Raw genomic sequence first — 21,069 nt, 5'->3', positions numbered from 1 at the left:
CAATTGTCCAATGCAAGCAGCGTATGAAAAACTGTTTCAGTGCAGTAGTACCTGTGATAGTTCCATTCTCAAAACTGAATTGAATATCGTGGTGAAAATCTTCCCCATAATCTTCCTTAAAAAATAATTTTTCTTCTTAGAGAGGCTCACAGTCAAACAGAGAAAAGAAGAAGAGACAAAATGAATAATTTGATAGAGGAGTTGTCGGCCATGATACCACAGTGCAATCCCATGGCCCGAAAGCTGGACAAACTCACAGTGCTACGGATGGCTGTGCAGCACTTGAAGTCTTTAAAAGGTGAGTTTTGGTAAACTTCATCCTGTAAATCCTTGTTCTAGTCAGAGTGTGTATCTTCCTGGATTTTAAATAAATCAAGAGTATTTTATTTTACATTTCCTTACTGTATTTACTTCCGAGTCTGCTCCTCATTTACATGTACATGTCTGTAGCTGTCAGAACTTAATTTTAAATTTTTGCTTAGTATAACAGGAAAAAAAGCCACCCTTCAGTGTCTGATATTTTCTGTCTGCTCAGGGCATGCCTTGCTCTTGGGTCACTCCTTGATTCTTTTTAGAAAGCACAGGAGTCAAAAGGAAAGCTGCAGGACAGAATATACTTTAACAAAATGGTCAATGAGTTTGATTACATTAAAGTCTTAAATACCCTCACATATTAGAGAGTACCAAGAAACAGAAACTTCTGATAGCCTCAGTCAGCTAGCAGAGTTAATCATGGATCTTAGGGAATGGGTTAGTGTGGGGATCAACCCAGGAAATACTCTTTGCTCTCCTTTAGCTATTGCTAGGTTTTGGACGTTTTTTTCCTCTCCTGCCAAAAATACATCCACATACAAGTTGCATATTGCATAGTCCATCAGCTGCACACAATATTTGGGGGTTTTGACACCACTGTTTGAGAATAATAATTTGGTCAACTCCGAGCAAAGATCAAAGACCCTCTGCATTGCAAAACCAACTGATTATAAATAAATAGATCTGATGAGAACCCAGTTAGTTTTGGGTCAAAGAAGTGTAGAAAATGAATTATGTTGCTACCTTGACAGTAACAAAACCATAGAATGGCTCAAGTGTGATGGGTTTTGAGGGTTTTCTAAAGGCTCAAGCAGACTGAGAGTTTTGCATGAAGGAATGATGTGACAGACCAGCAGGGCAGTAACTGCACTTGCAGTTTAAACAAGAAATCTTCAGCTCAAGCATTTGTATTTTAACAATAGGATGTGAAAACTGGACTTCGCCCAGCACAGTTACATTTACTTCAAAACAAATGGTTTAAGGGAATACAAGCTACTATGTGGAGTTACAGTGAATGCTGAAATTGCCTGAAATGTTCAACTGCTGCTTACATCAAAAAATGTAACGAGAAAAAAATTATAAAAATTTATTGGATAAAAATGTAATGGACAAAAATTATTTTAGAATACTTGCCATGGGTGCTAGAACAGTACATGCAGTGAGTCAGCCTCACTATATTTAGTGAGACATTTGATTTAACTACAATAGTCTGGTTTTTTGATTGTTGGCCTTGTAATATTAATGAAGCATTATTAATGCCAAAAGATAATTGATAATATTGGAATTATTCAGTTTCAGCAAAGAGAATTTAGTTAAGAGGTCTGAAATATACCTACGAAATGTTTCTAGAAAATTCAGTTCTCATAATACCATTTCTCTAGCAGTACATTAATGATATCTGAACAGAAGTTTCCTTGGTTTCTGTTAAGTAAAGGGCAAGAAAAAAAAAATGGTTATGTGTCTGTTTTCATTACCAGTGTATTTTTGAGATTTGTTTTGTTTTTATGATTTCCAGAACCTTGAATTATTTTTTTAATTCAGCTGTTGGGGTCACAGAGAAAAGTTCTGAAAGACATAACAAGTATAACTCTGCTAAAAGTGAATTTAAAATGTTACTTGTGACGTGATCTCTATGAATAATCCATTTCCCAGGTTCTAGTAGCTCCTACTCAGAAGTCCGGTATAAACCTTCATTTTTGAAGGATGATGAACTGCGACAGTTAATCCTTAGGGTGAGTGGAAGGAAACTCTCAGATAAATCATGTCCTTATTAAAGCTTGAGTTTTTAGTTGGACCGTGCTTTTTCTCCCATCTTTTCCTTTAGGCAGGTGTTTTGTTGTACAGGTTTATAAACTCTGTGCACTACCCAGGCTTTCAGGAAGGTGTGCAGAGATGGTTTGGGAGCATGGCAGGCAGCAGCCCTGGAAGGGACAATAATCTATGTACAGGCTGCCTGTTTAATACATCCATTATTGAAATCTTCATGCAACTGCAGAAAATGCTGCCAATTATGCATAAACATCCTTGTAGTTGTTGGCTCTCCTTCATGTACATTTTTAAAGATGTACTTCAAAAAAGGTGCAGAAAATACCTGGAGTAAAATCTTTCCTCTTGTTTGCACACTTCACCATAAACCCACATAACCTCATTCACAGCTAGGTTTGTGATTTTTTTCCTTTGCTGCAATAATGCTTTGCCAAGATCTGTGAATGGCTCCCAAAAGAAGCCGTTTTGCAGCTGGACTTTTGCCAAAGCTGTGTTTAAGAAACTTCAGCTGTGTGTGGTTGAAGGCATCATTTAGTCCTTGCAATCTTAATTGCCTTTTTTATAGAATCACAGAATGACCTGAGTTGGAAGGGACTTCAAACACCATCCAGTTCCACCCCCTGCCATGGGTAGGGACACCTTCCACTATCCCAGCTTGCTCAGAGCTCCATCCAGCCTGGCCTTGGACACTGCCAGGGATGGGGCAGCCACAGCTTCTCTGGGCAACCTGTGCCAGGGCCTCCCCACCCTCACAGGGAACAATTTCTTTCTAATACCTAATCCAAATCTGCTCTCTGTCAGTGTGAAGCCATTTCCTCTTGTCCCTTTCCAGCTTTCTTGTATTTAATTTTAAAGAAGCAAGTTTAGAAATGTGCTTCCTTGTAGTCATTAATATTCATTGTTTATTTTATGTGTGTTTTTAAAGACAGTATCTTTATATTTTCAGGCTGCAGATGGATTCCTGTTTGTGGTTGGATGCAACAGAGGAAAAATTCTGTTTGTCTCTGAATCAGTTTGCAAAATACTTAATTATGATCAGGTGGTTATTGTTGTTTCTTGTTCGCTTTTACCTTGCATTTTCTTAGAAGTTTTAAAACTTCTATATTTTATTCTATATTACATCACACCAGTCTTTGTGTATCATTTCTTGGAATTTCTTTGATTTAACCTTATTCAGAGCAAAGCTGAATGTGGTGTAAGAAAATATGGGCAAATACAGTCAGTGTTCCCAACCTGAGGAACAGCGCCAGATTTCAACTGATCATCGTCAAGAAAACTGCCAGTCTGAGAGGAAGGAATAATTCAAAGATGTCCTAATTTCTGTGTGCAAGAGGTTTTCTTTCACATAGTGAAGTGATTTTGGGGTTTTTTTTTTAGGCCAAGGAAAATGGGTAGTTCAGCAGTGGAAGTTAATTAAAGCTATCCTTGGTGATGCCTTTATGCTCAGGTGCACCACATAACACATCATCCACAATAACTATCTGAGTGTGTACCCTTAACCTGAAAGAAACTGAATGGGAGCCAGCTTAGCCTGTAGAATAAGGGAAATAAGAAAAATAGAAGTACTTTCCATTAGCTGACGTTTAACAGCATGGGCAATTACCACAAATAATCAAGGGATGATAATTTGTTCCTGTATCAATGACTTCTGTTTCACAAACAGAGGCTAAAACAGTTAGTGCTGCCATCTGTCTACTTTTGTAACTTTGAAACCATTTGTGCTATCTTCATTTTCTTTATAAATGTACAGATAACCAATCTGGACTCTTTCATAGATTTATTTTTATCTCTTTTTTTTTTTTTTAAGTGCAAAACTATCTTTTTTAATTAAAGGGAAATGAATCATCCTAGGGGAATAAGCATAAAGCAGAGTTAATTTTTTTTTTAACTTCTACACTGATTTTGCTCAAGAACTAAAAGTGCATTTCTAGAGTCACTCATGTTACACATACCTAGTTCCAGACCCTTAAGATCTCCTTCATTCCAGAGGAGATTCAGAGGACTGACTTTAATAAAACAATGGATTTACTAGCTTATTTGGGAATTGTTCTAGGTTCTGAATCCCATGCTGCAGCTTAATCTGGTTTGTTACACCTGGATGTTTTGGTAAGGCTGCTGTTAGCCTGTCTCAGCAGCACTCAGCATTTTCCCTTTGCATTAGGATTAGATGGGGACTGGGAAAAGGCAAGAGGCAAGGTGTTTATCCTGAGTTTGAGTCTAGAGCTTGTCAACACAGCTCCTTTCTAGCCTTTGATTTGGCTGCTGTGCTGAAGGTAAGCAGTGGAAAACCCAAACCAGCCCACTTGTGCGAGAATTCCTTTCTGTTCCAAAAGAAAGTGGTGCAGCAGGTCAGTTACTTGGGATAAGCAGAGTGAGCAGGTAGAATGCATCCCAGCTGGAGACATCTCTGTAAAAATCCTCTACTAAGGAGTGCTATAGTGAGCTGACCCCTCCTTCCAGCCTGCTCCTGGCTCAATGGTGCCAGTTTGTCCAACCAAAGTAGAGCTCAGAGTCATTAGACAGTTGAATATTTCATCTTACTTCCTATTTCTTCCCTCCTTCCCCAGTAATCTGAGAGTTACTTTGTGCATAACCTTCTTTGGCTAGGATCAGGAATTGCATTATTTACATAAATAAAGCATTTGGTTGTACAGAACTTGTTTAATCTCCAACGAAATCTGCTGTTTTTCAAAGGGACGTAGCAAGCTATGTTTTTACTACCCTTTTTAATAAAAATTATATTAAGCAATGACAAATGAAATGTAAATCAAAATATTGATGTTTGGAGTAACTGTGGTATTGACTTTTTTCCTGAGATAAGTAATGTGTGGGGTCCTGTTCCAAAATGGTGTGGTTCTCATCTCTTTTGGGTTTTGTTGTTTTTTTTTTTTTAATAGGCCAGTTTAATTGGACAAAGTTTATTTGACTACTTGCATCCAAAAGATGTTGCAAAAGTTAAGGAGCAACTTTCTTCATCGGATGTCTCGCCTAGGGAAAAGCTTGTAGATGGAAAAAGTAAGTCAGAGCTGAACGTGCTCAGATTTTTTCAAGAGTTGTTAATAAATTTAATTATTAGTCAGGATGTATTCAGGTGTTTGTATGGATGTATGGATGAACAAACCTGAGGTATTTCTATGAAACAAACATTTGAATGCGTATCTGCTGCTTAAAATGCATTTAGAATTGAAAAGCTGGCCCAGAAAATACCTGATTTAGATCATAAGAATTACTGAAATTCTGTTAAATTACTGAAATCACTGTTAAGCATTTACCAAGATGTGGTCTGACATTCTTCCTACCAGCATACTACTTTTTTTTCTTGTATTTGCTAGGTCTTGTCAATACAAAAGACCTGATGTAGTCGAACATGGGATAAAATACTTCAATATCAAGAATCACTGTCTTCTCTGAAAATGCTAAGTGTCAATCCCAATGTAACCAAACCTTCTTTTGTTTACAGTTGTTTCTAATAAGAAAGCATTATGTACTGTGCAGCTAGTGGCTATTTTGTAGCTGGCTTTTACAAGCATCTTTGCAGTTCTTCCTTGTACCAAATACAAGTTGAAAGCTGATAAAGCATATGTAGTAAAATACTATTCAGAATATCAAGAAGGGTTTAAAAGTAGTTTAGTAGTTCTTTCTAATTTTGAAATCTGTGTCAATCATGTTTTCTTTGCCCTATTTAAACTATTAGACTTTTCTAATTGCAAGGACAAAATTTAGGCAGCTAAAAAGGAGAATGTACTTGGGAGGTAAATGAAGAAAGCATCTTGTTTTCTGAAGTTTTATTGCTTGATTTTGGTTTTTTTAAACTACTTTACTAAATCTTTGTAAGCTGGCTTGCAAGTACACACAGATTTCCAAGCTGGACCAGCTCGGCTGAACTCTGGTGCTCGACGTTCCTTCTTCTGTCGGATAAAGTGTAGCAGGACCACAGTCAAAGAGGAGAAGGAGTGTTTGCCCAACCCAAAGAAGAAAGGTATTCAAAGAGTGTAGATGAAGTGGGGGCTTTCTCTCTTGAAACTTGTTTAAATTCCGAGTCAGTAATGGCCTTCTAGTTCTGACTGATCTCACCAAGTAGCTGTAGAGCAGTGTAAATGTGAACCAGGGGCACCTTTTGAAAAACAGTCTAATTGTACTCTTTCTCCTCCCTGTGGCCTCCTGGAAAGAGGGAGGAAGGAACCTGAGGTACAGTGGCTCTGTAGGAGCATGTGGTCTGTTGTGGTCAAATTTTAGAAGGTACAGGGAAATATTTGAAAGAACTGGAGCAGATCAGAAGAATTAAACTAAATAACTTATGTCTTGAAGATAACTGAGTGAATAAGGCCTGCAAACTCTACTATTTTGAAGGAAAAAAAGCAAGTAAACCAACTTTATTTTCTGATATACTTTTTGTGTTGTGTGTATTTAAAAGTATGAGTTTTCCTGTTTTTCCCCTTTTCATAATAAATTTAATTTATCAGTGTAATTCCATTCATTTTCCCAGTAATTTTAATTTAGTTCATACATTGGTATGCCTGTAGAGCAGTATAATCTCGTCAAGTTTTCAGTGAAAATTTAAATTTCAATTTTAAAATGCAATTTCCAGCTTTTGTTTTAATTCCCTAGTATTGATTTTTGCAAAGGTGTGCTGAAATTGTTTGATCCTGAAAAGATCCTCCAAGTTCTGTTTTTCAATGTAACCTGTTACTGTTGAGAGACACCACAAATTTTAAGAGGCCCATGATTGTAAGTAAGTAGAATGTGGTATCCCTTGATGTGTCAGATAACTCAGTGAGATAAGAATTTAACTTCTGTAAATGTTTCTTGGGAAAGCAGTTTTGAGGGAAGGCACCTGAGAAACTGTGACAAAATCATAGTGGGATAACTCGGCTTCTCATTTTGCAGAGTTGATCTGTGTTTTTTGTAGTAGAGAGGAAAATGAAACCTATGGAAAGCATCCTGTTCAGCATACAGATGTTAAGAATGCTTTGGCCTTTTTTAGGAAAGGCAGCTGCTGTAGGACACATAATGTCAAACCTTGATGCTTATAGGGTGTTTGCATGTTATTTAGGGAGCAGAAAGGGATGAATGACAGTGTATGCTGGAATTTAAGATATTTAAAATATTTGTCTTCCCATAAAACTTCAGAAGCCTGAGGTAAATAGAAAATAAGCTGGATTGCTTTGGGTTGTTCTTGACTGATTCTTTCAGCAACTGCAGTGAGCATTTATTCAGATCATTGTGCTCACCAAAGGTAAATTGATTTGGAAGCTACAGAGGGCCTCAGCTTAATTTTAATTCACAATCCATATGAAACCATATAAAGACAAAGAGATCTGTGGGTTATTTCTTTCTTTTCTGTCTAACTTGTGTTTGAACTGCCAACACCCATAACTCATCTCCTAAATCTTACATAGGTTTAGAAGCTCTCTCTGCAGGTAAGCCCAAATTGAATAGAACAAAATTTATTTTAAAAAACTCTGTAAAATTATGTATAGCTTTGTACAGGTGGTGTAGGTAAGCATGAAATGTAGTTGATGGTCTCATGGCCAACAGAATAAAATAAGTAGTTTGATTTACTCTTTGAACAATAACTGCTTCTTATTTAATTTCTTTCTCTTAGATCACAGAAAATACTGCACCATTCACTGTACTGGGTATTTGAAGAACTGGCCTCCTAATGAGGTGGGAGTGGAAGAGGAAAATGATGTAGAAAAGGACAGTAGTAACTTTAACTGTCTTGTTGCAATTGGGAGGTTACACCCTTATATTGTTCCACAAAAGAGTGGAGAGATAAAAGTCAAAGCAACAGAATTTGTTACACGATTTGCCATGGATGGAAAATTTGTTTATGTAGATCAGCGGTAAGCGTTTTGTTCTTTAATGAAGAGAAATGACAACATTGCTTCCATTTTCTGATCCTCTGTCAAAGCTGTAATTCTCAAAATTCTAATTTTCAGAATTTTTTTCTGCTCTACACAAGAAGCAGTTAACTCTTAATCTATGTGCACTTGGGCTTTGTTTTTTTGTCAAATAATATATAATGTATAGAAGTGTATTGTCCTATAGAAAATGGTGAGCTAGCAAGGTTAAAACAAGTTATAAAATGGACCCATTTATTCATAAAGAAAAATCTCAAGTTAGAGCTTCATAGCTCTGCATATGACTGAAGTAATAAAACATTTAACCAAAAGTTATTGCTTCTGAGAGTCTTACCATTTGTAACAAATACATTCTATCTAAATGAGGCACCAAATTATTTCATTAGAAGTGAGAACTCAGTTCCCATTTTCTGTACTTTCTGAACCAGACTTTTATTTGTTGTAGAGACCTAGTTACCACTCTGCATTTTGAATTTCATTGTCACTGGAAATGTTCTTGCTTTCAGTCTTCTTTTCTTTCAACTAAAAATGTCAGTTTAAAACCAGTTCCTTTGAGTGGAAGAGCAAAATTCAACTGCTGAGTTTTTTATTGACTCTTATGTGTGACCAGCACTCTGACTGGCCAAGGGAAGCCCCTAAGCAGAAGTATTTTGTGTGTACATATGGTTTGCATGTTTAAACATTTACTTTACCTTTGAATTGTCATTCATTGAAAGGAATAATTTGCCATGAAGAATACTTCCTGTTGTTTTAGAGCTGTACTAATGCTATATTTTTTCCCCCAAACATGAACCCAGGCATCTGTTTGTTTAAATGTTAATGTTCTGCTTTATCTGATACAGAAGAAAACAACTTTGCATCCGCTGTAGTTCACATTTTTATTTCTAACAGCGCAACAGCAATTTTAGGGTACCTGCCACAAGAGCTTCTAGGAACTTCTTGTTATGAGTACTGCCATCAAGATGATCACAATCACCTAGCTGAAAAACATAAAGAAGGTACAAAATAGTTGGTCTTCCCAGACTACTTACAGCTACATGTAACTGCAAGTGAAAACACTACAAACCCAAACTACCCAACCTCAGCATTGCCCTTTTTGATGCCTGTGTTAAGATGTGCCTGTGTAAGGCTTGTAATAAAAGCAGGGAGAAACTTCTGTTGTCTTGGCTCCTGGTGCAGGGTCTTAATTGTGGGGGAATAATGTCAGTGCATCTGCCAAACCCTCTGCTTCCATTCTTTATGAGGAAGAGGAAGGAATTCTGAAGAGCAGATGTGTGTGATAACATAATTAAAGACACGAGTTAAGAAAGCTCACCAAGTCATGAGTCTCCTAGTGGTTTGCAGAAACTTAGTATTTGGTTTTAATGTAAGATTTATGACCCTGCTGAAACTATAATTTGATTTTAGAACAGGTCCCAGTTTGTTCTGGCATGTCATTCTGTGTCTGGCCAACAAAAACATTTTGGGTTTTATGGTGCTATAAAACATTTATTATTTTTAACGTTTCCTTTCTAAGCTTAAATATGGTGATTATAACTTTCCTTTTCTTATCTAGTGTTGCAGAATAAAGAAAAAGTATTTACAAATTCCTACAAATTTAGAGCAAAAGATGGGACTTTCGTTACTTTAAAGAGTCAGTGGTTTAGTTTCATGAATCCTTGGACCAGAGAGCTGGAGTACATTGTATCAAACAACACGGTGGTATTGTAAGTAATTTATATGACTCTCTGTTTATTTTTTGTCATAACTACAGTTAGTACTAACAGAAAATAACGTGCTTAGGGAGCAGAACAAGGCTAGAAAACATCAACTCTGCACAGAAATGGGCTGAACAACCTGGACAAACAGTTTTTTGATATTTACCAGCTATTTTTTTTTCAGGCCTAAGTTGTGGATTTGACTCTGAAAACTATGCTGCTTCCCAGTAGGAAAAAAATGAGGTGAAAGAGTTTCTTGTTAGAGGAAGAAGGGAAGGATCTTGAAGAAAAGTAGATTAGAATAAATGGAACTGTCAAGTTAATTCTGCTTGTCCTTCTGGTCTTTACAACCCTCTGTGTGTCAGTTGACCCAGTTCCAAGTGCTGCCCTATCCCACAGGTGTCAGGAGGTGGAGAAGCACAACTGATAGATGGTGGGAAATGCAAGGCAGGACAGAAAGATCCTCTCCAAATTGATTGCAAGGGTGGAGCCTGTGGGACAGGAAATGCGTGTGTTTAATTGCTCTTTTTATTTGTAATTCTTTTTCATTCTCTGCACCTTGCAATGGGGCTGTAATCTGGATTGTTCCAGTGGTACTGAGGATCTTTGCCAATGACTGGGGTTTTGAGAGGGGACAGAGAGGATTTTATTTCCATGAAATAAAGTTGTTGAGGGGGCCTTTTGCCCATTCTGTATCTGTTTCATGCCTTAAGTCAACATCACCCACCTCTTTTGCCCATGTCCTTTTTCCCCAAGGAGAGAGAGAAGAGTGGTTCAGACAGTCTGTGCTGGCCAGTAGCCCAAGGACACTTTTTTGCCCGTCCTGGAGATGTGGGCGGGCATTTGCAGCTGCAGAAGGGAAGGAGGGCAGCAGCTGCTGGCAGGAGGCAGACACTGACCTGTTCCTGTAGCAGTTGTTCCTGGTTACCTGATTTCCCTGCTAACAGTAAAAATGACAGCCCTCTTCCCTTGTCATGGAGCACAGCCAATCCTATTGGCTTTCCTTTTTACTTGGAGAGTACGTGGCAATTAGTATTTCACCCACTGCTCAGAAACATTGCAAAGGACTGAACATGCAAATATGTGAGGAATATCTTTATATTTCCCTAGTTCGAGGATGTTACCTTTGATTCTGTGTAAAGTATTATTGAAATTAAACATATGTTATGGATTTTGCTCTTGAAAAAAAACCTGCTGACTTTTTGTGGTTTGATTTGGGTTTTTTTATTTCTTTAAATCTCAGAGGTCATAAGGAATCAACTGAAGAAGAGGTCCTCTACAGTTCCCACCCTGCAGAAGGCAAGTGTCACTTCTTACGGTTATCACAGCTGCATCTCCTGATCAGTCAGTTTAGATTTATCCAGTCTAGAGATTTTATTCTAGGTTGTGTGCAAGGAAGGATTAGGTTTTGTTTTAAGACTGCTTCTGGTGACAGTTTCTAGTTACTTACAGAATCCTAATTGATATAAGTCACAGAAGTCTAAAAAGAAGTGTCTGTAACATACTTTTAGTTTCTAGCAGCTTCTGTTAGAGCTGGGGTTTTGGTTGGTAGGATATTGTGCTTCTGTCACAGACCCTTCATATTTTGCCCAGTTTTCTGAGCAAATGCAATTATGCTGAGTTTATCTATAAAATACAGGGCAATACTGATACAGGACATATTTTTTATTATTTTTCTGCTATGTATAGGTTCTGCTTTCTGCATGCTGTTCTATCATCTTGCTGTGAAGTCTTTATTTTTGCTTTTCAAAATGTTTTTTCAATAACTCATTTCAGTTGGTGAGAAATCCAAGGGTTTTTTTAAACTCGTGTTCTTTGCAATGTCTGTGAGAGACACTGGAGGTGGCAGTGATTAAATATATTTCACTACTGGAGAACTACAGTTTTCACAAACAGATTATTCATTTTATATTGCAACACCCTCTGCCGTGAATCAGTATTAAAAGGAATTTCTGAATTATGAAAATACAAACTTACATAGTGTATATATATATCTAGAACAAGAGCTGCTTTAAAACAAATCCTTGCTCTGCAGTGAAACTGCTCTGGGTTAAGGTTTTGTTTGAGCTTTTTTTTTTTATCTACAGATGCTGTAAAACAGTCTTTAGTAAGTGTACCTGGAATGTCCTCTGGAACAGTTCTTGGTGCTGGAAGTATAGGAACCGAAATTGCAAATGAAATATTAGAATTACAAAGGTAATAAACGCATATCATCATCATCAGGCTTTTAAGTAAAGACAGGGACAAGGGGTATGTGATTATGTGAGGGTTGCTCCAGTTTCACTTTTATTGTATTATATGTATAACATTTTTTAGGTTGAGCAATAGCATTATGAGATACTATTGTAATCTAATGTCAGTCTCATGCCTGGCAGAGCACATCACTGTGCTGGTAATTCAACAGACAGAGAAAAGTGTGTTTAAGGAATTGTGCCCATGGCCTTTTCTGATCTCTTCTCTGTTTCCTGCTACCAAAACTCGGAGCAGGATAATTTAGAATCTTCTGGAGAATTTAAGACATCATTGTTTCAAATTAGCTGGCTCATGCTTTGTCACTGGGGAAGTTTGGTGGGTTCTGCAACACACAGTCTATTTTTCAGTATTTGATTAATGTGACCTGATGAATCAACTAAATATATGCAATTTTAGGTTGCATTCCTCACCCTCTGGAGAGTTAAGTCCATCACATCTCCTGAGAAAATCACCATCTCCAGCTTTAACTATAAACTGCAGCGATGTGAGTATGCCCCTGCTTGTAAAAATCCAAAATTCAAAGGTTAATGTCAGCTCAAAGCCTGTGTTTGAGCTGGATTGCCCTGATTCGTTTTTGAGAGAGAATGTGCAAGGTATTGCACAGCCTGGCAGCTGTGAGAGTCTTTGAGTGATGTGGCTGCAGTTCCCACCTCATTTACACGGGCATCAGTTCAAGCTTAAGGGGCTGTTCTGAGGCTGCAGTCTCCACTCAGCAGGATCTGCTGAACTCCACCACTGTGCTCAGTGTGAGTGTGATTCAGGGGACGGTGCCTCTCCTGGATTTGGAGCTGAATTGAAACTCCTGCTTGAAAACCATCAGAGACTAAAGGTCACCTGTTGTGATTGTTGTGAAAGTTCTTGTTTTCTCTCGCTTGTCCTTTTAATCTTAACGTTTTTGAAGAGCCTTTTAAAAAAATCTGTGCTGTTTTGAAATTTTTAAGATTGTGACTTTGAAGGTATTTTATTGGTCTTCTAAAAGTTGATAGTTATGCTAATCTAGTAGTGCTTGTAAATATACTAGTGCTTGTAACACCACAAACTATAACTAACATAGTTATTGCCCATAGCAATGGAATAATTAACATCTCTTTTTACCTAAGTATGTGGTATGTTTTGTATTGGACACTGTATGAACAAACTTCCCCATCAGCTCTTCTTTGAATGTAAATTTCTTTCCTGTTAAAGACAGTTTTTCACTGCAATTCTCATTTCCTATGAAGAAACCCCACTATTCTGGTCTAGGAACTGCTTTGATTTCCCCTGGTTTTTTATGATCTGTTCTCCCCTGTTACCACAGATCTTCCTCCTTAAGAGTTGTTTGACATAAATATCCTGAACTCTCTAAATAATGTAATGTCTCATCATAAGGATAATTTTATCATAATTCATTGAAGATTTTTCTTTATTCTGGGCTTTGGTATCCCATTTATTCCTAAAATACTTTTGGAAAGCATTTCACCTTTATTAATTCCCTGGTAGAATATACACAAGTCAGGCAATCCTAGGAATCTCTCCTGCTAAATTGCATGTATGTGTTAAATAAAACAAATATCAGGAAAAAAATTATCTTTTTTTTGGGTTAGGATGACTTCCATCTCTTTTGCTATGATTAATATACTTTAATGCATATAGAACCTGGGAGGTATGAGGGCTTTTTTAATCTCTTAACTAGAATGTTTTGACAGGGACAAACATGATGTCACTGGGAATTTGTAGTTTATGATAGTAGATGGGGAAAGTGCAAACCAGTACATTCTGTGCTGGATTTATTTACTGAACAGTGAATTAGACCCTCAAGCAGTGCCACCACTGTGAAGTACCTTTGACAGCTGTGTAAGTCACAGCTTGTATTTAGACAAGTCCAGTGCTATATGAACTTCTAAAAAAGTTGTTTCTAAATGCAAAATACCTGCCTGATGATGCATATTTTTCACTTTCTCTATTTAGTTCTTAATAATTTGACAGCAGTCTATGAAGTTTCTGTAATGTAATATTTGTTACTAAATTTAGGATCTAATTCTGTCCTTTCTACCGATTCTGCTCTTTCAGGTGCCAAATAAAGAGTTGATTCAGTTATGTCCTTCAGAAACAGAAGCTCTAGAGAATTCAGAACAAACCCAGGGTGCTATCCCATTTCCCAGTAATGAACCTCTCCTCAGTAAGATTCATTTCTCTTGGGGATATTCTGGGAGTTGCAGGGGCTGAAATTTCTGACCAGTGGTGTCATTTCTGAGTGCACCACTTTACAACCACGTCTAAATTGTAAAGAGATTTGTCTGTCTGTCTGTCTGTCTGTCTGAAGATGAGAGCACTCTGAAAATGGGTGTGTTACTGCTGCAAGGCAAACATCAAATTTAAATTTAATCAGTGAGGCAAGCTCATGACCAAAACCAACATCTCTAACTAAAGTTTACCATTACATTCTTGCAGGCCACACTTTTCATGAGGCACTATATTGTTCTCTCTCCAGGATAGAGATGGGGAGGGAAAAGTAATTCAGTGCAATATTAGGGAACTGCTTGTAATTTGAGAATTACTGTCCTTTAGCACTTTGCCTCTTTCTTATCTGCAAGCTGGGAGCAAGGACTGCTCAAAATGGTTCAGAAAGAATTTTTTTTTTTTTCCTCTTGTTAAGTTTGTCTGGATACAGGATTCCCTGGCCCTGTATGGGAAAATGCCACTGCATTATGTTTAACAAAAAAAGGCAAACTGCTGTAAAAGCATATCCTGTATTTCAGCTCTAAGAAACTTTTCCATCTCCCTCTTCTCCCTCATTTACCATTATTTGTTTATTTATAACCTGCAGTTTTCTTCCAGTTGAACTATGAGCCTTTAAAAAAAATTTAAAAACCCAGACCCTGACAACCCCAAACCAACTAACCAAAAAAGAAAAACACTGAAAAAGAAACACCAGAGGAAAAAAGCTAATCCTCTGATAAAAGTTTGGGAAAAAAGAATGAAAAACAACCCCAACAACATAGAACAAGGAGTAATGGCTTTAAACTAAAAGGGAGTCAAGTAAGGGTTTTTTTAACATAGAAATATTTGCCTTGACTTCAAAGGCAGGTGCTGCTTCAAATCAATTCTGTTTTGCAAGTTACCATGTTCTCCATGCTTCATAGTGTTCATACCTGCTTCAAACGTCCTGTTTTAATCACTTTGCAGGTGGCAATTCTCAGCTGGACTTCGATGCCATCTGTGAGAATGATGACACTGCAATGACAGCTCTGATGAATTACCTGGAGGCTGATGGAGGCCTGGGAGACCCAGCTGACCTCAGTGATATCCAGTGGGCTCTCTAGAGCTGCTTTGGGAGACAGGAATGTCAAACCCCTCATGCACAACAATGCTACATCCTCAGTACTGTATTCGAGTTTTGTAATGGTTCCTTTGAATTCAGACTTGCTGTCTCAAGATTTTTAAAGACTGAAGCCTTGTTCAGAGAGAGACATCTTCTGCTGCACCTATGGACAAATGCAATATTTTTTTCATGATGAGGAAACCTTGAAATTTTAATATTGAACCATCAATAACTGGAATGCTTAGAACACATTAGTATATTTTTGCTAAGAAGCTTTAACCAAAAGGTACTGTACAATGTACAGGATTACTTTTTCATAGTTTTAATACTTCAAACTTTTATTTATTGTTTTTGTTTCAAGTTGAAGAATATTGGTTATCCATGTTACTTTCTGTAGAACCTACTGTATGTAGTTACATGGTTTGAGAATATTTGTAACTATTAAATTTAATTGAGATAACGATTTGCACACACTACAGTTGTAAAATAAGGTATTGTAATTCTTAAATGATGGAGTTTGTGATTCCTTGCACTTCTCAGCAGTGCAGTTTTTGCAGTCAAAGGTGAAAATGAAGCCTACAGGTCTGGGAGCAGGGATTGGGGTTGGATCACACCCTAACAAACAGAAGAGAATGTTTTGAGTGAAACAGTCATTTTCCCAGTACACAAACATGAGAAGGGTGTAAGAAAAGAGCAACAAACTCTTAATTACTATTTTGTATTACTTGTAATGTATTATTAGAGAGGCAGTGCACAGAACCAGAGAAAAATAATGCTCTATTTGTAATAAAGCACTTTGGTCTTGTCCCAGGTTCTTTGCTAACTGGAGAAGTTTGGATGGATTGCCTTGGCTCCAGAGTGAGGCTTGCACTGTCTGTCAGTGAAAAAATGTTAAAATTCTAGAGCATCTTTTATGTTTTTGGAGAGATTGGGAGAATTTTCTACTGCTTGAGTGTGTGACTTTTTAAAATCTCTTTGTACTATAGCTCTGTAAGTAAATGCTATGCAGGATGATCTTTTGGGAGCAGCTTTTGCAAGGATTGTATCCCAGTTACAGCAAATGACTCAAGAACATGGCACTTCAGAGGTTGCATTAGAACAACATGGCACTAATATAGCAAGTGGATCTTTTTATCTCTGGTATTCAATGTTTAAACAAATTTTTGTATAGATTATATATCATAAAATTACAGATATTTTCCTGTTTTCTTCATGTTTGGGTTTGTTTTTTTTTTTTTTTAAATTCAGGTAATGAAAGCATTTGAAGATATCTGATACATGTGCATCTTTTTAATACAGACATTTAAACATAGGTACAACCCTAACCTCTCTCACTCCAGGTGAGGATGGCAGCCCGTGTCAGGTGTTTTTAGGAAGGCTGGAGTTGGCAACAGATGGATGTGGCCATCACTAGATGTCACCCTTGTACTGCTGGGGAACCGCCCTGTCCTCATGACGACACGATCAGGACATGAAGTGGCTTCCTCTGCTTGACAGAGCAGCTCTGTATCTTATAGATATGACTCATTTTGCAGACGACGCCTTTTTGGTGATGGTGCTTTGCTAGAATGGCTTCTTGGATTGATTCTTCTTTTTTTTTTTAACTCTATAGACCTTTGGGGTTTTTTTCCCATTTAATTTGGATGTAATTTCCTGCATTCAGATCTCTTTTTTACAGACATGGGGCCAAAATGATCCGTTCTCTTGCTTTATTAGAATGAAGTTTTCTGCTTTTTCTGAATTTTGGGCTATATCATGGAGCAAAGTGGGAGAAATAAACAGGCACTTTGGAGATTCTGCCACAGTAAAATGCATTTTCTCTTTTCTATTCTAGAAATAAATTCTAAATAAACCAGCAAATACTGTAGCTCATAGATAAATGAGTAGATAAATAACTTAAAATTATACAGACTTTATTACAACAGGTTTTTTTGACTGGATTAGTTTGGAAATGGGGCAGCTGTTGTTACTGAAGGAGCAGATTAATTCTTTCACAAGATTTATATGTCTAGAGTCAAACCACTATTTTTGGATTCTTGGCTATCCCTAAAAAATAAGCCCAAAAAATGTAACTTTGATTCTTTTGCAGCCAATGATCAATATTGTGACTTTCAAGTCATTTATTAGATTGTCTCTTTACTATTTGTGAATTTTTTTTCTGGCCTAAAGCAGCCTTTTCAAGAAAAAGTGTCACTTGTAAATATTTCCAGTGAAATTAATATTTTTTAATACTGTTGAGATGGTGTGTGCTTATCTGTGTTTGTGTAGCAGCACAATTCTAGTGAGATACTGACAGTTTGTTCCTGGCATGGTGCAGGTAATGGGAGGATGTGGTTAAACCAGGTCAATAAATATTATTTTGATGCCCTGCTGTTAGTCTGCTGGCAATTCTGTCTAATACTGAGCTGAAATATAAAGTACTTGTTCTTTCAGATCCCAGGCTCCTTTCCTAAAAACATAAACAGGGATGTGGAACTCCTGTGGATTTTGGTAGCTCAGTTTGATGCTCCCCAGGCAGGGAGAGCCTGTAATCCAAGCTAATGTGCATTTTTGGGAATTCAAACAGAGCTTCAGAACACCCTCATGTCCTCCAGGAATGAACTCTGAAGGCGTCCACACATTAACCCTGAACTTTTCCACTTCCTGTTGCAAGCACAAGACCTGTGAGGAGCTCCTGAGGGAGCTGGGAATGCTCAGCCTGGAGAAAAGGAGGCTCAGGGGAGACCTCATCGCGCTCTACAATTCCCTGACTGGAGGTAGGTGGGGGTCAGGCTCTGCTCCCAAGGGACAGGATGAGAGGAACTGGCCTCAAGTTGTGCCAGGGGAGGTTTAGATTGGATATTGGGGCAAAGCTGTTCACTAAAAGGGTTTTTTATTAAGCATTGGCAGAGGCTGCCCAGGGCAGGGGAGGAACCACCATTCCTGGAGGTGTTAAAAGATGTGCATGTGTGGCACCGTTGGACGGGGTAGTGGTGGATTTGGTGGTCCTGGGTTATAGTGGGACTTGATCTTTGAGGTCTTTTTCAACCTAAACAGTTGTGTGACTCTATGAACATTTGTCACTTGATATTCTGGGGGCAAGGAGGATCCTTTCTGTGCTTTTGGGATTCCCTTGTAGGGTATGCTCAAGTACAGTGCTGTTGCGTGAGTCTAAAGCAGAGATTGAGCGCAGATTTCTTTCCTGTGGTGCTTTGTTGTTCTGGAATTTGCTGTGGATCTTACACTTTTTAGAATACTGGAAAACTTGGTTTACTCACAAGCACAAAAGGCTAAAGTCATTTTAGTGACTGCTCACAGCAATGTTTCTGTTCATGATCCAAAGTGAAATGGATTTATTCTTAAAGATGTGCTGCTGCTGCTGCTTCTCCCCAGACCCTGATTTCTGGCCTTTTCCACTTTTGCTTTTCACTTTTTCACTTTTCAGTCTTTTGCTTCATTTAGATTCATAAAATGTCCTGGAATCCCAGGAAGTCACCACCAGCTGGAAAACTTTTTGTGTCACTTAGGACTTCCCTGAAGATGATAATTTTATTCCCCATTCCTGATGAATTAGGATCCAGGAGGAAAAGCCAGTGAGGTGGGGAATGAGCCACTAAACTATGTCCTTTGGAAGTAGTCAGTTTTACTGGTGCACTTCCTCTGCTCCTGGGGAATTCCTGCCACATTATACCAGCCTACCACACTGAGGATTTAAAAAAAAAAACAGTCAACAAACATACAAATGAGCAAGGGCCCTAAAAGCTCTGTATGTGTCAGCTCCTGTGAAGTGCTTTTATCTCAGGGAAAAGAGCTTAAATGGGACAGAAAAGGGAATACACTACCTCAGCCTGCCTGATCTCTTAAAGGTAAGTTCAGGTATGTGGGCACTGCACATAACTTTCTATTACTCATTTGTTTTCATGTCAAAACCATTACAAATAATGGCACAATCTTTGGAAATGGTAAAAGGTTTTGTGGGAAAGCTTTTGCTTGGCTGTTGCTGCCATAGTGTTGACCCTGTCTGGGTGGTAACTTTTCTTCCCTGGCATTTGCAGATTCCAAGTGTACGTGACCCAACATCCATAACATGTCCTACACCACTCAGGGAACCTTGGCACAATGGAAAGAAAGTCACGTAATTAATGGGCTCTTGGTTAACAGTGTTAATGGGTAACAGTGAGGTTTATCAGGGTGTTCCTGGAAGGCCCTCTAAGGTGAGCAGCAGAACTCTGAACTCTACAACAGCTCAGGTAACGTGCAGTGCTTTTAAACAAAAAATCTGACTTCAAACATTGCTGCTTTCACAAACCTTACAGATAGGGCTGTGTTGCAGAGAAGACAATACTACTGAGCCTTTAGTATTTAGCAAAATACTTTCAGATGAGTGGATAGAAATTTTTTGAGAGGAGTGGTTCCATCCTTAGACCTCATCTTGTCACAATAGGTTAAGCAAATTGATTTCTTAATTATTCAATCATAGAATCTCCTAAGGTGGGAGGGACCTATCAGGATCATAGAATCCAGCTCATGACCCTGCACAGACACCCCAACAAACCCACCCTGTGTCTAGGAGCATTGTCCAAACTCCTGGAGTTCTGGCAGCCTTGAGGCTGTGACCATTCCCTGGGGAGCCTGTTCAGTGCCCCACCACCCTCTGGGGGAAGGAACCTTGTCCTGATATCCACCCTAACCCTGGCCTGGCCCAGCTCCAGTCTCCTGGGTCTTGTCACCAGAGAGAAAAGATCGGTGTCTGCCCCTCCTCTTCCCTTGTGCTTTATATACATTTGATTTGCCAGATCTTTAAGAATTTTAATACTTTTTTTTTTTAATCTGCAAATGCACTTCCAGTGTCAGATACTGTTTTCATTATTGTTGAAGAGATGATAAATCCTTTAACAAACAGAAAGGCAGGTGAGCTTAGTGTTGTTTTCAGTAAGATACAATCAGCTTCTAAAGATTTACTCTGAACAGTAGCTCTGGGCTGCCTGCACTTCATTCTCCAAGGAATTTGTGTTCCAGCCCCTCTGGTGCTCAGGATGCCCATTCTGCTGTGGGCAGCAATGGACACAGGCTGACTCCTAAGGAAATTGTTGCAGGAAGAGCTGCTTCTCCTCTTCTGGGCTCCTGGTAGTTTCATCTGCAGATTACTGTTTTACTTATGGATTGCTGCTTCTGGGGCTGGAAGAGACAGCAAAGAGTTGTTTCTTATCTTCTGTCTCTCTCTTACTCGTGACCACTTAGGCCTTTATGACAGTGCTCCTTTATGAACCCCCAGCTTTAGAACTTTTTAAATCACAACAGTTTTCAGGCCTGTCTCGCTTGTGGTTTATTACAGTAATTTACTGCCTGCTCCTAGATTGTCTTAAAAAAAAACAAAATAGGTTTCTCGAAGTTTAACCTTTCCTTTCCTGCTTTTAATGACAGCAGTGATTCAGAGCAATGGGAAGACAATGGTCTGGAACACCCAATCTTTTCAAGCAGCTGTGCTACTGCCATGGTATGGATTCCCCCGGGTGAGCCTGAGGTGATTCCTGCTCACATCAGGAGGTTTTCTCTTGCTCACATTTTACATAAAATACACAGCATCTTCTGATTTGTAATACTGCTCTCTGTGATTTCCAGGTCCACGCTGACACATCTCTGAGGTTCACCTCAGTATTCATGCTGGACAGGTTTCTGCAGCTAATTCCTTTTTCCCCCTCTTGGGTATGTGAAATTTTATGGAAAGCTTCCTTGTCCACTCAAAAAGGAAGTAGAGTTTGCTTTTTCTTGATTTTCAGGGGCCAATTACACAAGGTTCCAGATGAAACACACAAGACTGATCACCTGAAACCGGGCACCTGAAAGAATCCCAAGCGCTGGGGCAGATTGGTCATTTCTTAAACGGCCTTGTGCT

General features: G+C 38.4%; 1 protein-coding gene across 4 annotated transcripts in view; it reads left to right on the top strand.

Moving 5' to 3' along the window:
• Positions 1 to 17,565, top strand: part of ARNTL2 (aryl hydrocarbon receptor nuclear translocator like 2) — a 32,139-nt gene extending 14,574 nt beyond the window's left edge. For 2 of the 4 annotated variants that reach the window (XM_048300562.1, XM_048300561.1), the window contains exons 5-17: positions 141 to 298; positions 1,966 to 2,045; positions 3,026 to 3,118; positions 4,977 to 5,094; positions 5,915 to 6,058; positions 7,685 to 7,925; positions 8,835 to 8,941; positions 9,499 to 9,649; positions 10,884 to 10,939; positions 11,728 to 11,836; positions 12,290 to 12,377; positions 13,928 to 14,051; positions 15,059 to 17,565. In XM_048300562.1, coding sequence (XP_048156519.1) covers positions 141 to 298; positions 1,966 to 2,045; positions 3,026 to 3,118; positions 4,977 to 5,094; positions 5,915 to 6,058; positions 7,685 to 7,925; positions 8,835 to 8,941; positions 9,499 to 9,649; positions 10,884 to 10,939; positions 11,728 to 11,836; positions 12,290 to 12,377; positions 13,928 to 14,051; positions 15,059 to 15,195 — 1,606 coding nt within the window. In that variant the 3' untranslated portion in view covers positions 15,196 to 17,565. The remainder of the gene's footprint in view (positions 1 to 140; positions 299 to 1,965; positions 2,046 to 3,025; positions 3,119 to 4,976; positions 5,095 to 5,914; positions 6,059 to 7,684; positions 7,926 to 8,834; positions 8,942 to 9,498; positions 9,650 to 10,883; positions 10,940 to 11,727; positions 11,837 to 12,289; positions 12,378 to 13,927; positions 14,052 to 15,058) is intronic. The other 2 variants (XM_048300560.1, XM_048300563.1) reach the window with 1 other exon arrangement.
• Positions 17,566 to 21,069: the final 3,504 nt, after the last annotated feature.

Source organism: Corvus hawaiiensis, chromosome 4, assembly GCF_020740725.1.
Source record: "Corvus hawaiiensis isolate bCorHaw1 chromosome 4, bCorHaw1.pri.cur, whole genome shotgun sequence".
NCBI classification, from domain to species: Eukaryota; Metazoa; Chordata; class Aves; order Passeriformes; family Corvidae; genus Corvus; species Corvus hawaiiensis.
Note: the sequence above shows the minus strand (reverse complement) of the source record. Positions and strands in the feature narration are given on the sequence as shown.